The sequence below is a fragment of the Pteropus alecto genome, unplaced genomic scaffold (assembly GCF_000325575.1).
Source record: "Pteropus alecto unplaced genomic scaffold, ASM32557v1 scaffold113, whole genome shotgun sequence".
NCBI classification, from domain to species: domain Eukaryota; kingdom Metazoa; phylum Chordata; class Mammalia; order Chiroptera; family Pteropodidae; genus Pteropus; species Pteropus alecto.
Genome location: NW_006433949.1, coordinates 143,009 through 160,560, shown reverse-complemented (window position 1 = coordinate 160,560; position 17,552 = coordinate 143,009). Strand labels below are relative to the sequence as shown.

The 17,552-nt window shown below is 39.0% G+C and overlaps 1 protein-coding gene and 1 non-coding gene across 2 annotated transcripts in view; one reads left to right on the top strand and one right to left on the bottom strand.

The window, feature by feature from the left end:
• Nucleotides 1-5,188: 5,188 nt before the first annotated feature.
• LOC112477277 lies at nt 5,189-5,307 on the bottom strand. Its single transcript, XR_003045383.1, has one exon. It is a non-coding gene; the product is annotated as a 5S ribosomal RNA (ribosomal RNA).
• Nucleotides 5,308-7,545: 2,238 nt separating this feature from the next.
• Nucleotides 7,546-17,552, top strand: part of NAA25 (N(alpha)-acetyltransferase 25, NatB auxiliary subunit) — a 57,768-nt gene continuing 47,761 nt past the window's right edge. The window contains exons 1-3 of the mRNA XM_025044483.1: nt 7,546-7,647; nt 16,783-16,868; nt 17,292-17,430. Coding sequence (XP_024900251.1) covers nt 7,590-7,647; nt 16,783-16,868; nt 17,292-17,430 — 283 coding nt within the window. The 5' untranslated portion in view covers nt 7,546-7,589. The remainder of the gene's footprint in view (nt 7,648-16,782; nt 16,869-17,291; nt 17,431-17,552) is intronic.

Sequence of the window (17,552 nt, the reverse complement as noted above, 5' to 3'; positions counted from 1 at the left end):
AAGGCGGCTGTAAACTGTTCCATGACTATGCAGAAATATGGAAATTTAATGTATGATAAAAATGGCATTGTGTGCTGTATGAAACAAAATTATTCAATAAATTGGGTTTGGAGCAACTGGAAAAGATAAAATAAAATTGGAACCCTACCTCATTATTTGCATTGAAATAAATTCTAAATAGATCAAAGATTTAAATGTTAAAAATGAAACTATAAAAATACTAGGAGAATTCATAAACTAATTTAAAAATAATATTGGGGGGAAGGCTCAAACCCCCCCCCCCCACATTTCTTCGTTGCAAAAAATCCCATATCCCAAAAATCAAAAGGCAAACAATACACTGGAAAAAATATTTGAAACACCTATTTATAGCATAAGGCTAATTTCCTCATATAAAGGGTCTCTAAGTTAATAAGAAAAGACTAACAACCTGCAAAAAATGGGCAAAGGACATGACCAGATTGTCAAAAAATAAATTACAAACTGAGTTTAAATATGAAAATATGCTCATTACCATTCATAACCTGAGCGACATGAATTAGAATTATATTGAGATATCATTTTTCACTATGAGAGTGTCAAAGATATAAAAGTTTGAGAGCTCACTGTGTTGGCAAGGGAAACTGGGATTCTTGCACACTGGTTGTGAGAGTGCAACTTGGTATAACCTTTGTGAGGTGCGATGACGAAATATTTACTAAAATATTAGGTAACAAAAGAAACTTACAGAAGCATATCAATAGTATGACAACACTTATGAAAATTTTAAAGGAAACAAAACTATCATATGTTGTTGATGGATACATGTGCAATAAAATACTAAATCATGGAAGAAAAATAATAAAATACGTTTGAAGATATGAAAACATCTCTGGAGAAGCAGGGAGGTGGGGAGATGAAGAAATGTGCTCGTAGTATCGCGTCGATGATTGCGAAATGTTGGCATTCGTTAGATCTGTGTGATATGTATACATGGATATAACTCTCTTTACTTTTACAGATTTCAAAGTATTTCATAATTTTAAAAATTAAAGCTTACAGAAGGATATTATTTGAGCGATGGTAATATAAAATTGAATCATGGCAATGGTTGCCCAACTCGGTAAAATGTACTAAAAATCATTGAATTGCTCTCTTTAAGCAGGTGAATTTTATGATATGTAAATCATACCTCAATAAATTTGAGTATAAATACTGTAAAGAGATAGCTTACAAAGATTTCATATTTACTATGTTTTATTTAAAAATAATTTAAAAAGATTCATACTTTCTGATTCGGAAAGTGGCCTGGGAAATTTGGCATTCATATGCCACCTGGTGGACAGAATCAGAAGTGCTGGGGTGGACAAAGGCTGCGATTGGAAGATAGAAGGAACCTCAGACCCATCCTCTCTTTTTCTGATGGAGAAAATGAGGCTTAGGATCACGTCTCGAATTACTGGCGGAACGAAGATCATAACCCTGGTTTTTCCAAACTCTTAGTTCCCGATTCTGTGTTTCTCTGCCTTGATCTCTGTCTACTTCTAATTCCATAATTTGTACTTTTGACCCTCTTTATGCTAAGTTTTATGGGAGAGTCCAAGATATTATGCCTCCCAGGGGACATGGTAGATGGGGAAAATTCATTCCTTGGTGTCTCGAAGCATCAGGAGGTGATTTGTGCAGTAATAATGTTACTAATATTAAACTAATAATATTACTAATATTAAAGATAGTAGTAGTACATGACTGTTGTGTGCTTTCTTTCTGTGTGTTTGTTTACATGGACCATAGCATTTAATTCTTGCATGAGGTTCATCCTTTAAGTATCATAATTTTAAAAATGCAAAATTGAGGCTCAGAGATGTTCAATCACTTGTTTAGGATCACACAATGTTTAAATGTCAGAGCCCAGATTTGGACCTATGTCTGTCTGATTTCAGAGCCAGAGTTGCTATTTATTCTACTGTCAAAAGTGCAGGAAATCAACTATGGACTCTATGAAATATGTCCCTGTTCTATTTATTCTGCGAAGATTTGGGATTAGGTATTGGAACGTATCCACAAGATGGAAAAGAAAAACAAAGAAAAACTAGAAAAAAAGTCGGGTGGAGATACCCACGATCACAACAATCAAAGAATGTGGTCCCCATGTCTTCATGTGTCCTCCAGCTACACAGGCACAATGAGCTCATGTGTGTCACTGCTCTTGAGCTAATGGGTTTCTCAACAGAGCAAATCTGCCACCAAACAGGACAAGAATGAAGGGCGTAGTCAAGAAAATGGAAATCGTCATTTAATTGAGCTCTGTATGCCAAGCATTTTCTCATGTTGGTTCTCACAGTTTCGAGTTCTGAATTATACAGCAAGAAAAAGAGGCTTTTGGCTCCCTTGAGGGTCATCTCATTTGTTACCTGAATGATTCATGCCTGCCAAAGGGTGTGGAAGCTGCCTCCCAAGGAGCAGGTAAGGACAGGCCCGGAGCCGGGTCACTGCCTTAGCCTTACTCTCTGAGGACAAGGGGTAGGAATGAGAAAAGAGAAAGTCCAATTCATCCTACTTGGATGCCAAACAGGCTTTCAGGGTGGAGGGAAACATATCTCACCCGTAACAGTGACTCAAGGATCTAGAGGCCTCTGTTAGGTAGGCTCATACGCTTTGACCCTGCCAAGTTCAGGGAGTAGGGGGCCGAGCCCATCAGCATTCCTCCAGGGCCACGCCAACAAAGGTAACCTAAGAACAAGCTGGGTAACTAGTAGGGCCAGGATCCTCCTAGGTGCCCCCTTGCTGTATTTTTCCCTTCTGGGAAATTCTTGAAACTCAGGTGACTCACTGGCTCTTTCTTTTGTGCCAAAGATGAATAAATGTTATCCCTCTTAGCCTAACTAGAGCCTGGTCTCCTCCCTGCTCTCTCTTTTGCAAGCCTCACCTGAGCCCAGTCATGCCTGGCCACATCATCTCAGAGTGATCCTGGGGTCAGCTTACCTGAGGCTTCTGACCTTCATTATTGCTGATTAGCATGATTTCGAGAACATGGAGTTCTCCTTAGGAGAGGGTTGTCAAATTTAGCAACTAAAAATACACCTGGTATGAATTTCAGATAAACAATGAATATCATTTTAATATACATATGTCTCATATATTGCAGTTCCTCAAAAAGTTAAACATAGAATTCTCATATAATCCAGCAATTTGACTCCTAGGTCCAAGATTATTAAAAACATATGTTCATATAGAAACTTGACCGTGAATGTTCATAGCAGCACTATTCACAACAGAGGTTGGCAAACATTTTTTGTAAAGGACCAGATAGTAAATATTTTAGCCTTTCTGGGCCCTATGGTCTCTGCTTCAACGACTTAACATTGGCATTAGAACACCAAAGCAGCCACGTACAATGCATAAATAAATAGACATAGCTGTGTGCTACAAAATTTTCTTTATGGATACTGAACTTTGAATTTTATTTAACTTCTACATGTCATGAAATCATCTTCTTTTGACTTTTCCCCCAACCACTTAAAAATGTAAAAACCATTCTTAGGTGACAAGTTGTCCAAAAACAGGTAGGAAGCTAGATTTGGCCCATGGGTCATAGTTTGCCCACATCTGACCTAAAGCAGAAGACTCACTTTTGACTGAATCCAAATCAGCAGAGGATTTGTACAAATACAGATTGCTGGGCCCCACTCCCAGAGTTTCTCATTCAGTAGGTCTGGGGCAGTGCCTAAGGATTTGCATGTGTAAGAAGTTCCCAGGGGCTGCTGATATTGCTGATTGGAGACTCCACTTGGAGACCCCTGCCCCAACACCAGCTTTTCTATCTGGGGTATTTTAAAGCCTTCTCAGCCTCAGGAAAGATTTTCCATGGATCACAAATTATATCTTCACTGAAGGGAACTTCGCTCTCAGTAAGAATTTCTCTGTGCACCTGCTACTGGAATTTTCTCTTTTAGCTAGCCTTAGAGTTTCTAGTGCATTTGGTTTTTAAAAAACAGCCCTCTCCCCGATTACTAAAAAAGATGCATTTAAAAATCTTTTATTTTGGAAAAATTTTAGGTTTACAGAAAAGTTGAAAAGAGGGTATAGGGAGTTTCCATATACTCCTCGCCCAGTTTTCCTTAATGTTAACATCTTACATTACGTTTGTCAAAATAAGAAATCCAAATTAGCAAAGTACTATTAACTAACGTCTAGACTTTATTTGAATTTCAAGTATTTTCCACTCATGACCTTTTTATGTCCCACAATTCCAACCAGGATATCACATTATATTCAGCTGTCATGTCTCCTTAGATTTTTCTGGTCTGTAACAGTTTCTCTTTATTTCCTTATTTTTCACAACCTTGACAGTTTTGTAGAGTACCGGTCAAGAATGTTACTCAATTTGATTTGTTTAATGATTTCTTTATCATTAGTTTGGGTTTATGGGCTTTCCAGAAAAATACTGCAGGAGTCAAGTTCCTTCTCATCACCTCATATCGGGGTACACATCGACATTCTCATTGGTAACGTTAACACTGATCACTTTGTTAAGGTAGTTTTTACCAGTTTTCTCAACTGTGAAGTTATTTTTCTATACTCATCTCTTTGGAAACTGGTCAATAATTCCAGCCTACACTCGGGGGGGAGGGGAAAGTATATATATTGCTTAGAATTCTATAAGAAAAATCTATTTCTTCTCCCCCATTTATTTATTCAGTAATTTACATCAACATGGGCTCTTGTATATTTATTTTATACTTTAGGTTATAATTCAATAATATATTATTTATTTGTTGCTCAAATAATTCAGTTTTGATCTTTTTTTTAACACTTCCATCCTTTCCAGCAATACAAGATGCTCCAAGCTTATCTGTCATATTCCCTGCCTCAGCCCTAGAATCCACCATTTTTCCAAGGAGCCCTGTTTTCTCTCATTAGACAGTGGATTTAGGAGTCCAAATCTGGGTGCTAGGTATGCTCTTTGTTGTTCGAATTGTTTTTTTTCTTTCTTTCTTTTCTTTCTTTCTTTCTTTCTTTCTTTCTTTCTTTCTTTCTTTCTTTCTTTCTCTCTCTCTCTCTCTCTCTCTCTCTCTCTCTCTCTCTCTCCTCTCTCTCTCTCTCTCTCTCTCTTTCTTTATTTCTTTCTTTCATTTAGGCGAGGCAATCCTTGGTTGACCTAATAGATTGCAAGGACCTTGTCAATCCCTTACTTTTTAATTTTTTATGCCTACAGCACCTGGTCTTCCTAGGTGGTCTCCCATCCAAGTACTAACCAGGCCCGACCCTGCTTAGCTTCCGAGATCAGACGGGATCGGGCTTATTCAGGGTGGCATGGCTGTAGACTATTTTTTTATTTTTTAAATAAACAATTCAAACAATAAGGAAAAGTTTAAAGAATTAAGTAAATAAGCCCCTAAATTCCATCATGAAGATATGAGAAAGTTTCACATTTGTAACTGTCCTTTTAAATCTCGATACATATGACATCTGCCTATGCTTGCTAGACAGCCACTAGTGCACGTGTTTTTTTCATGCCGTACGTACTTTTCTATAACTTGCTTTATAAACTCAATATGTTATGGACATCTTTCCATATCTATGAATGAAGCTCTACTTCATTAATTTTAATGGCTGCCTTTTTCCATTTCATGGTATATTATAATTTATTTCACCAGCCTCTATTAATGGACAATTAGGACCTTAGGATTTTTAGAAAAAAATCTGTTTTATGTTTTTTTCTGCACTCTGTTGATTATCTCCTTGGAATAAAAGAATTTTATTTTGGACCAAAAGCCTTGACATTGTTTACCTTTTGTGTGTGTGCTATTTTCATAAACATAAATTTTAAAACTTTAAAAATTAAAAATGTAATAATGCTCATTGTAATAAATCAAACAGTGCAGATGTGTATGAAGTAAAAAGAGAAAACATCTGCCCTCCTAAGAGGTAACCACTGTAACCCTTTGGTGTAATTGCTAAGAGTGTGGATTTGGGAGTGAGACCATCACAAATTTCACTATAAACTATTTACTGTGTGATCTTGGGCAAATGACCTGACATCTCTACACTTCAGAATCCTCATTTTAAAATGAGGATCACAATAGTACCTATTCCACCAGTTAGTGAGAATGAAATGAATGATATATGTAAAAGGGCTTAGTGCAGTTTCTGACACAAAATAAAGGCTCAATAAACTCACGCTAGTATTATTATTGTTACTATTATTACAGTTATTTCTAGGTATGTATATTTAAACTTTTAATATCAATTGTTAACTTGCCCTTCTGGCAGATTCTGAAGACTTGATCTAGATCCCTTAATTAGTATTTTCCAAAGAAGGGTACTCAGATTGATTCAGAACCTCTGGGGGTAGAATCCAGGAAACTCATGTTTATAAAGTTCCTCGAAGGATTCTGATGTCCACTAAAGTTGGAGAATCATTGTCTTGGAACTAAAAGGCTGAGAAAGGGAAAGGGATGGAACAGTGGTAGAAGGGGTCAACCGTGGATGGTCAAGGCTGACATTGGGAACACTGTACCAAGCCTGAGACAGCGTAGTGGAGGGGTTGGCTTCAGTTCTGTTCTCAGAAAGACCTGGGTTTGAAGCACAGTGACTAGTGTGGCCTTAGGTCATGACCCTGCTGAGCCTGTCTGGCTCCCTCCCTCTCCTACTTTAAGTCTTTGACAACTGTCACTTTTTTATGCTAGGCTTTCCCTGGCCACACTATTTTAAATTGCCTCCTCCCCCACCCCATCCCTGCTCTATTTTTCTCACTATCATTTATCACCATCTAATATACATCTATTTTATTCATTTGTCTTCTCCACTAAAAGTAAAGCTCCACCAAAGCTTTGTCTGTTCTATTGATGTATCCACTGTCCCTAAAACAAAGCATGTCACCTAACAGGTACTTAATAACTTTGTGTATGAATAAACCCACTGATAAAAAAGAAGATATATCTATTTCATAGGGAGATAGTAGGGCTGTTATGAGTATTAATGAGATAATACATTTAATACTCATTCCAACAGTGTCTAGGCACATTCTAAATGAATTACTTTTACCCTCCAGCTTTTTTGTGGTATAATTGACAGATAAATTCACTGGCTTACTATTAACCTAGGATGCTTCCAGGTTGACTGAGCCCCGAGAAAGGGATGAAGGGATCTCGAACTTTTCTTGCAGATTTTTACTCTTGATCAGCTCCCTTTCCCCTAGTGTCCCTTGGGTCATTCTCCCAGAGGAGTTCCGGGTTCCTCAACAATTAATCGAAGACAAGTCTAACTGGTCCTTCCGCACAGAGAATAGGAGAAGCCGAGCCCTAACTTTGACCAAGAGTTACTCCCCTACTTTCCTCAGTAGGTGACTAGAAAGGGATTTCAATAACAACAGCCGCCTCTATCATCTAGTTTGATGCCACCATCACAGCAGAAAAAACCCGTCTACTGACGAGGCTTTCGGAGGGCGAAGGTACGGTGGGAGTGTCATCCCTTTCAGCGCAGGCACGTTCGTGCTCAACTCCGCGACTATCGCGATAGACAAGCGAGATCGGCGCTGGCCCTTTAACAGCCCCTTCCCGGGGGCCTGCCCCGCGCGTGCGCACTGTGGTTCTGCGCTTGTCATCATGGCGACGCGGGGCCATGTGCAGGACCCTAACGACAGGCGCCTCCGGCCCATTTACGGTGAGTGCCTGAGGCCAGTCTGGTCGCCGGCCGAACGCGCCAAGGGCCGCCGAGGCCAGGGCAGGGGCCCAAGAGGGGCGCTGAGGGTACGGGAGCGGGGCTGGCGGGCGGCGGGGGCGGGCCGCGAGGGCCTCTAGGCCGCAGCCACCCGCCTCGCGTAGGCGCCGGCAGGGCCTTCCTGAGCCCTGAGGTGGCAGCGTTGCGGTCGTGGCAGCGGCGTGGGTCGTGGCAGCGGCAGGCCGGTAGAGCAGACCCGACAGGCAAGGATGCGTTGTTAGAGCCACACCAAGGGAGACCCGAGATCTTTCCGCAGGAGGAAGCTGGCTCCGGCGACAGTGTGGGACACCCTACTTGAGGGAAAATTCCCCACCAAAGATTTTTTTACGTACGGGGCACGGGGCCTAGAGGCTCGTCCGACTAGCTGTGCTCGGTGCACATGAAGAAACAGAGGTCCAAAGAAGGGAAGGGGCTGACGCAAGGTCACCCGGATCGAGTCAGGAGCAGGCCGGATTCGAGGCTCCCAATCCAGAGGTCTTTGGTGGAGAAACAGCTGCTCTGGGCACACGTGGGAGGCAGGAGTTGGGGCGCGGGAGTAGGGGGTGGTCTTGGGCCCAAAATAGCGGTGAAGAGACTGGTAGCTCCTGTCGGGGGGGCTTGCAGGGCTGCTGCAGGGCTTTTTGTTTTCTGCAGCTTCTCTGTTATTTTTTTATTTTTTCCTTTTCTTTTCCTGCAGCTTGCCTTCGCGTGCTAAGTGGAGCCCCCTCCATAACGCTTACCTCAACCCACAGGTTTTAAGACGTTGATGTCATCCTGCTACCCTGGTTGTGAAAAGTCACAAATTTGAGTCAGGGAGAAACACCTTTTCAGTAATCGAGGTGTTCTGTAATTGGACAGTGGTCTCTTTTGCATGTCCTTTCCTCTTAGATGGTTGTATGGTCTTGGTCTCAGTTAATAGTGAGGAAGGCTTCAAGGTCAGTGGTTTTTGCAAACTTAGACCTTGTGTTTCTAGTGTGAATGTTACTAAATGGAGACATCATTTAACTTTTTTGGGGCAGGGGTAACTTTATGTTTCTGGCACAGTAGGTCCTGCTTTTATTTCGTAATTTGTATGATGCTTTGCTCTCACATTTGATTCTAGCAACAACCCTGTGAAATGGGTAATAATAATAGCTAATATGTATAGAGTGCTCATTATGTCAGTCACTGTTCTTGGCTTTTTCATATATGGGTTATCTCAGTCTTCACACATTCTCATGAGGTGAGTAGTTTTTTCCAGTCCCACCAATCCTCCTCAGCTTTTTTCACAGATGAGGAAACTGGGGCTTTACTGATGTTGTGTAATTTGTCTAAAGTCACTCAGCTACCTTTTGTGGAGCTAGGATCTGAACCTCTGTGGACTGTCCCAGAATCATCTTAATCACTGTGCTAGAAACCACCTCACTTTGAGCTGAAGACACTGACTTGCCAAAGGTCACACAGGTAGTGAGTGGTGGAGATAGGACTTTGATTTTCATTTCCCTAGGACTGCATATGCTCATGCCCTCCAGTATATATTTTCAGAGGGCAGGGATGAAATACACAAGGGTGACTGAGGGAAAGAACTGAATTCAGGGTTCACAATTTGTGGCCATTAACAGCTCTGCTCAGCAGCTGCCTGCAGACTTCTATTTTCTTTTTTAACTAAAAAGAGTCAATGCTTTTAAGAATAATTGGATTTCTAATATTGTCTTCGAGGACCAAAGAAAATGCCTTTAGTGTCCCATAAATCATTTAGAATTAATAGTGTTTTGAACTATCCGATAAGAAAAACCTTGTCCATTTCACATTGCTAAACATCAGGATATGTTAATCAGAAGTAACATGTCATATTCTCATAAATGAAGCCAGAGTTATGTTGCTTTTATTATAATTAGAGGGGAAGAGGATTAGAAGAGGCTATCTTTAGGAATTCCAAGGCAATTAATAGAAACTGTCTAGAATGGGAAAAGAAAAGGTAGTGACTGTCCTCGACTTCAGCACTTTCGACTTTGACCTCCAGACTTTGGGACAACCCTGCTTTTGTGTTTAAATGCGTTAGTGCCTCAAACCACCATTGTTTCTTGAATTCAGACATTTATTACCTGATAAATAAAAAAGCTCACTCATGATGATGCTTGCCCACCAGCCAAAAGTTCAGCGGACTGTTAGCGTTGAGTGCTTATTTGTGTGCTAACTATCCTATTAGGTAGGTAAGATTATTGTGGTAGTAGTGAACTGGAGGCCAGAGATTAACTTGCTCAGAGTTGCAGCTAGTAAAACTAGAGCTGAGATTTGAACACGGGCATTCTCACGGGAGAGTCCAGCCCTTTACCAAGTTCAATTTCAGGAACATTACTGTCTTTGTGTAGCATTATTTGTATTGCAAAGGTTTTAGGATTTTATAACTGTTGGAAACCCTCTTAGTGATCTCAACTCTTGCTGAATATTGTTGAGGGTAGAAACAGGGTTATGAGGGTGAATAATTGTAAAATTGTGGGTTGAGATGTGGAGAAATTCTATTTTTGGTGTCTAGGTTTGGTAAAGCTTTTCTGTGCAGAAATTTGGTTGGTTGAAACATCTTCAGAGTGCATCTCATTACTTATAAATTGGTAAGTTTAGGTGTTGCATTCTTGGTTTTTGAAAACCACTTGTGACCTTACTAGAACATCTACTTTATTCCTTCTCTTTTTGCTAAAATGATTCTCTTGTGCTTTATAGTTCTCAACATATTTTTTACTCTTATGTGACTTTCTTCTACCATTATTATTCATTTAAAAATGTTTTTAGTGTTTAGGGGGAGGGGAGGGAGTGGGAGTGATGGTCAGGTATGGCACTGAATAAGTGTGTAGGATACAGGAATTGCTAGGTCAGCAATTGCAGAATAGAAATAGAAAAAATTAAAAGAAAAAATATTCCCATAGTCTTTAGATTACACACCCATTTATATTTACTTTTCTGGCACAAGATCCTTTGTACTAATCTGTCTTTCTACCTTGCAGTCTTCCTCTAGTCTGGATCAGGTGTAACGTATTTCCCACCTGTTTCCTGATTGATAATCACTTCCTTGGTGAGTTAGGACATTTCCCTTCAGTGCCTGGCCAAACTCCAGGTAATTAATTATTCTATAGTTCATTAGTAAAAACTCCCATATCTTCAATAGAATGTAGTATTTATTCTGAGGCATCTATTGGGCCATTGTGATTTGTGTCCTTCCTGTTTTGCCCCAGGAGTGAGTAGCAGGGTGTCTTGGTTAGTGAAGACTATCTTGCCTTTCTGTAGAAAAGTCACTTGACACAACTTTTTTTTTTTCCTGAAATTATGACCATTTAAAAAAGCTCTGATTTAGACTTTTAAATTCTAAAAACATTTTAAACTTAAAGATTTTAACGCACAGACAATTCCTGGAAGACTACATATAGTAAAGGGTAGTTGGAACATAGGTCAAGATTAAGAGACTAATACTTTTCATGTTATATCTTTATGAACTGTTTGGATTTGTTTCAAATCATGATCTCTGTTATTTTTGTTATTTAAAAAATTGAAGAGATTTTATAAAAAGTTAAAATGTTTTGAAAAATCTAATAGTGGGAAGCCCCATCACTAGGAATTAGTTCTTGGAACTTCTTGTTGTAGTCTTTTTGTATGTAAGTATGTAACTCATTTCTTAGACTACTCAATTTCCAGAAGATGGTCCCCCACCCATCCAGTTTGTTCATTTATATATTCCTTTCTTGGTTCAACTTATTTATTGAGGGCCTGATATGTGCTAGGCACAGTGTAGATGCAGGGAATGAATGAGTATGGAACAGCACACACATGATTTCTGCTTTCAAGGAACTTATAATTTCAGATTTTTTAAATGATAGTAAGTACATTTGTGCTAGGAATTCTGAAGGAAAAGTCCAGGTTGCCAAGAGAGCATAGGATATGGGCATCTTGGCTGTTGGGGACAAGTCAAGAATAGGTTCCCTGAGGAAGTGACATTTTACTCTGGACATGAAGAAAGAGCAGAAGTTAGGGATGAAATGGGGGAGGGAGTGGAGAGAGTGAGTGTGTAAAAAGGAGCTTGTTCCACTTGAAGACTAAGAAAATTCTTGTATGGTTGGGACGCAGAGATGAGTGAGATAAAACTACAGAGGTAGAGGGACTCCGAGCTTTGTAAGCCATTTTAAGGATTTTGAAATTTGTTGTAAAGACAATGGGAAGCACTGAAGAAATTTAACCGGAATCGGGTAATCAAGCTTGCATTTTTGAAAGATAGCTCTGAATACTCTGGGGGGAAATAATTTTAAAGAGGGCAAGTGTAGGATGCGAGCTGATCAGTTAGGAGGCATTGTTCATTTTTAAATTCACCACTCCCCATCTTGCACATAGTAGGTATTAAACAAAGGCTTGTTGACTGAAAGAATGTTTCACCTACCATTTGTACTGGTAAAAGCAAGGATCCTATTCACAAACATTCAGGTTTTTTAATCAAAGGACACAATAATATAACTATAGAGCTAGTATTCAGTCCTTTTCTAAATTGGAGAAATATCTTCAGTAGTCTCTGAAGCTCTTACAGGAAGTGGAAACAGTACAGGTTGTCATTTCAACCTCTGGAGACTTTCCACAGCAGCTGTATTTGCAAGACTGAGCCCTTTTTTTGTCAGTATCCCTAAGTGTTATTGGACAAATTCATTCCAGGGCCTCTTCAGGGCAAGTAGACAGTAGGCCTGCGTGTGTCGGGGCTTGCTGCTGTCTGTCTGCAACTGCACCAAAGAGGAGCTTCTGTGGAAGTATTACCTGGGAGGGCGGCTTGCTCATTTATTCAACAAATTTTGATAGTCCCTTGCCAGTGATTTAACCCAATGTTTCCCAAATTTCTGCATTTTTTGACCCAATCTGATGATTTTAGCTTTAGTATACTATTATGCATATTATCATTTACTTAATATTTTTCTCTAAGTTGACTTTTAAACTTAAATTTATTTAAAAAAATGTCATTACCGTTAATGGAAAATCTGTCACTTGCTGTGAGAAAACAAAACCATAAAAATAAGTACAGTGAAAACGAAACAATGTTATTAATGTCTTAATTAGATTCTGATACTTGTGAAACTGAGACCTGTTCCTTCCCTGTTTAAAAAAAGACAGCAAGAATTAAGTGGACAGGCTAACACCAAACTGAGGCTATCTCCTTAATAGAAAGGAAATATTAGAAAAGAGATCAACTTTCTCACTGTATTATCTAGTGCTGTCTGCAAGGACCCCCTAAAAAACGTTTCTGTTGGTGTGGTACCCATGCCTTGAAAAACATTGCTTTAACTGATTCATCATCATCTTATTGTTTCCTCTGTGTGATTTGTGGGTGACTGATTTTGGTTTACTCCTGTTATTAAGGGAAGAACACCAATCTTTATGGTCAAGCCACAATTACCCTTGAGTAAGTTTTAAAGACTTAACTAAAAAAGACGGACTTATTATATTATTTTTATTGGTCTGTTTTCTCCAAGGACTACATAATTTATGTTCCAGAATCAATAATATAAAATGAAAATAACTTTTCCCAAAAAGCTCAGCAACCAATTAGTCAGTAGTCACTGAGGGAGGTATCCAGGAAAGGGGAGCCTGACAGCAGTGTCTTAGTTAAAACTCTTTTGGGTACAGGGAACAGAAACTCACTGACATCAGCTCAAGTAAAGAGGGGTTGCTGTAAACCCTTGTGGGCACCTGAGGCAGAAAATGCAGTGTTCTAGGGTCTCACAGAAACTAGAAAGCTGTCAGGATCTAAAGCTTCTTTCTCAAATGTTCATCTCTGCTTTTATCTGTGTCTGTTCTTTGTTTGGTTCTTCAGACTGTTTTTTCCAACTTACTCATCAGTTTACCCAGAGCCTAACATGTTGGCTCTGTGGCCACGCCAAGCTGTGGCTAGAGGATGGAGAGGTCATTAGCCTTTCCCCACAAGCTTAATTAGCACTGCCCTTCCTTCAGTTTTTCGATAAAGATAGTTGACATTTTTCATTCTTTTATAAATATTACGTGAATGAAGAGTCAAGGGAGAACTCCTTTTCTTCACTCACCATCAACCAACTTGCATCCCCTAAGGCTCCTTCAAAATGGAAATTCCAGAGCTGCTGCTGGTAACCTCAGACTCATATTTATTGCCTTCCAAATGAGCTTTATTTTAGCTTTCCCAGAGCTTTCTGACTCCGGCTTTCAGTGTTGCAGTTACAGATTACCTGGCAGAAACCTTATTTATCCAAATTAGGTCAAATGTCCACTCCATTGGGCTACAATTACATGGTCTGGACATAGTCATCCAGTCCTTCCCCTTTAGCAGAGGCAGTGGAAACTGTTCCCAGAGAAGCGGACATGGGCAGGTAGGAACAATAATTTCAGAGCCTTGTCAACTACAGGAAGTTAAGTATCCTTACGGTGCTGACCCCTGCCTGGTCTGATCCGTTTATGGACAGGTCTGCAGATATGGAGTTTCATCAAAGATGTCTACTCGTTGAGAAGGCTTCACGGTATGTTCTATAAACCTGGAGTTTTTGCAGGGCTGAGTCAGCAGTAACTAGAACTGACTCAGAATGAGATCAGCATCAAGTCTTTAGGAAGAGAAGGTGTCATTGAGCTGCACTTTCTCTGTCATAGTCTATAAAGGACAAATGAAGGCCTGTTGGCTAAGCTAAGGATTTAAGAAAATGAGTATTAGATATTTGGGTATTCAGGACAAGATTGTATGCTTTTAGAGTTCTGTGATTCTCCGATCTCTCTACCGGAGTACTAAGTCTTTGATCTTCCTTTCTAGGTTGTGATTCCCTCCACAGTAGGGCTCTTTTTCTTTTTCTTTTTTGAATTTTTATAGAGTATTTGAGCCAAACTGACAACATTTGCCAAGGAGCAAGATCTCAGATGCTCTGGCCACAGTAAGGCTCTCTTTGACTTTCTTCCCTGGGTTGTGATTCCCTCCACAGTAAGGCTTTTTAATCTTTTTACATAACATTATAGGTGCTTATCAATATTAAGCGTAGTGAAGACTGAAGAGATGAAACTCAAGTGTTCATGTGGCTGTTAAAAGTTTTAGTGAAGTATTCATTGGAGGAAAATTGAACCCATTAGGTAAAATGATAGTCTATTTCTGTTATTTGGGATACTCCAGGCCACCAGGGCCATAAATTACTTTGAGTTGTCTCAGTCTCCTCTGTCCCTATGCTGATTTGGGACCTTGATGATCAAAGAGAGACTAGTAGTGGTAGCAGATTGTGAACTGGTTTGTGTTCCATTATCTTTCCATATTCAGAATCAACAGCTACCACCCTGTTTCTCACTTAAAATACTTTTCATTTTTCTTCTCTGCGAAGGAATCTTTGCTTTTATTATTTTTAAATTTAAATTTGTTTTTAGAGCAGTTTTTGGTTTACAGAAAACGAGCATACAGTACAGAGAGTTTCTCTATATCCCCACACTCTTCTCCTTTCCCCCAGTTTCTCTTATTATTAACATCTTGCATTAATGTGATATATTTGTTACAATTGCTGAGTCAATATGATATGTTATTAATTAAAGTACATAGTTTACTGGTTTACATTAGGGTTCCTTCTTTGTGTCGTACATTCTGTGGATTTTGACAAATGTACAATAACGTGTCTTTATTACAGTATCATACAGAATAGTCGCACTGCCTTAAACTCTACCTATTCATCCCTCTCCCAACCCCTGGCAACCACTGATTGTTCTATTGTCTCTAATTTTTGCCTTTTCTAAATGTCATATAGTTGGAATCATATAGCACGTAGCCTTATCAGATTGGCTTCTTTCACTTAGCAACATGCATTTAAAGTTCTTCCGTGGTTTTTTGTGGCTTTATGGCTCATTTCTTTTTTATCGCTGAGTAATAATATTTCATTGTATGGTTGTACCACAGTTTGTTTATCTGTTAACCTATTGAAGGGCATCTTTGTTGCTTCTAAGTTTTGACAGTTATGAATAAAGATGCTATAAACATTGCGTGCAGGTTTTTGTGAGGAAGTAAGTTTTCAGCTCATCTGGATAGATATCAAGGGGCTCAGTTGCTGGATCGTTTGGTAAGAGTACGTTTAGTTTTCAAAGAAGCTGTCAAACTGTCTTCCAAAGTGGCTGAACCAGTTTGCATTCTTACCAGCAAGGAATGAGAGTTGCTGTTGCCCTGTCATTTGTCGTTGCTCTCTCATGGTTGCAAAATAGATTATTTTGAGTTTTCTGTGCCTGGTCTGTCCCTACGCTAAAAGAGGGACCTGGTAGTTGTAGCAGGTTGTAGCTGGTCTGTGTTTAGTCATCTTTCTATATTTAGAATCAACAGTTACCACTGTTTCCCATTTAATACACTTCTCATTTTCTTTTAGATCTTCTCATCTGGAAATGAATCTTTGCTTTTGTTAGACTTTTGAATAATAATCGATTACTCTCCACTCTCCCCTCTTCTCCCCCCCCCCTCGCCCCTTAATGCAATTTTGTAGCAGGTCTCCATATTCCCTAAAAGCCAGAATGGATATATAGCTTAGAGAACCTAGAAGTCAATTGTTCTTCAAGGTCAGTGCTAGTTTATATTTTTGCTAGAGTGTTTGAAAGTTTAGTTTTCTTTGCATCCTTTCCCACTCCTGATATTATTGGACTTCATCTCTACTGCCTCCACCATGGGTAATCTTTCTCTTTTCTTCAGCGAAGAACACTTAACTCTGTGATAAAGGAAGTACTCAGTAAAGATTTTATTGAAAGAACATAATCTATTTGGTAGATTTAAAGTTTGAATATTAGAAAGCGTTCTTTTTTAAAAATATATTTTAATTTTGGGGTGACTAAACCTATTTATTTCCCACAGGTAAAGATATTAACGTCATCTGTCATCTAAATATGTTTGCCTTGAGTCTTCCTTAAGGATTAATATAACTGGATTATATGGCTTTTGGATGAAAGAGGACTATAGGGATGGCTGTAAGGTGGTATTTTGGGCTATCCTAGTCGTTTAGTGTTAAAATTGGCTCCATGATGTTTTTACTGCTGTATTGACACTTTCCAAAACATCTGATACCAGCCCGTGCATTTTTCATATTTATTGTGGAAGGAATATAACTACTATAATTTCTGTTTTCATAGATTATCTTGATAATGGTAATAATAAAATGGCAATTCAGCAAGCAGATAAATTATTGAAGAAGCATAAGGATCTTCATTGTGCTAAGGTAAGTTCATTTGATCTTGAGTTACTTATATTTGGTGGGTTGTATATTGTAATCTTTACAGGGAAAAGATGTTTAATCTCTTTAGTTACTACATATGTTTTTTTCAAAGTATTTTTAGACCATTTGTTTTTTTGATCATTTAAGTGCTGTAAATAATATTTAGTTAAAAGCTAGCTATTTCTTTGGGAATAGTTATCTAATTTAATTATTCTGTTTCCACAGAGTCCTTTTAAGCAATGTTTTGCATTCTTAATATACTGAAATAGGAAAGAATCTTGATTTGGTCATATTTTTAGTAAAATGACTTAGTTGATTAGCAACCAAGGCATACCTTACAACTTCTTGTGCTTTCAAATTGGCTTTCTGTGGTTCATATTTCCTTTTCTGTCCTTTTAAACCTGATTTATCTTGTCTTTCTATCAGATTTTAAAGGCAATTGGTTTACAGAGAACTGGAAAGCAGGAGGAAGCCTTCACCTTGGCACAGGAGGTAGCAGCCCTTGAACCCACAGATGACAACTCGCTGCAGGCACTGACTATTCTTTACCGGGAGATGCATCGACGTATGTTTCTTTCCTTCCATTGCTTTTAAACATGAGCTTAAGTTTTTGGATATTTCTAATTGAGTTCTCTGTTTGTTTGATTTACTTATCGCTCGTGATTTGGTGGATGACAAAGGCGACAT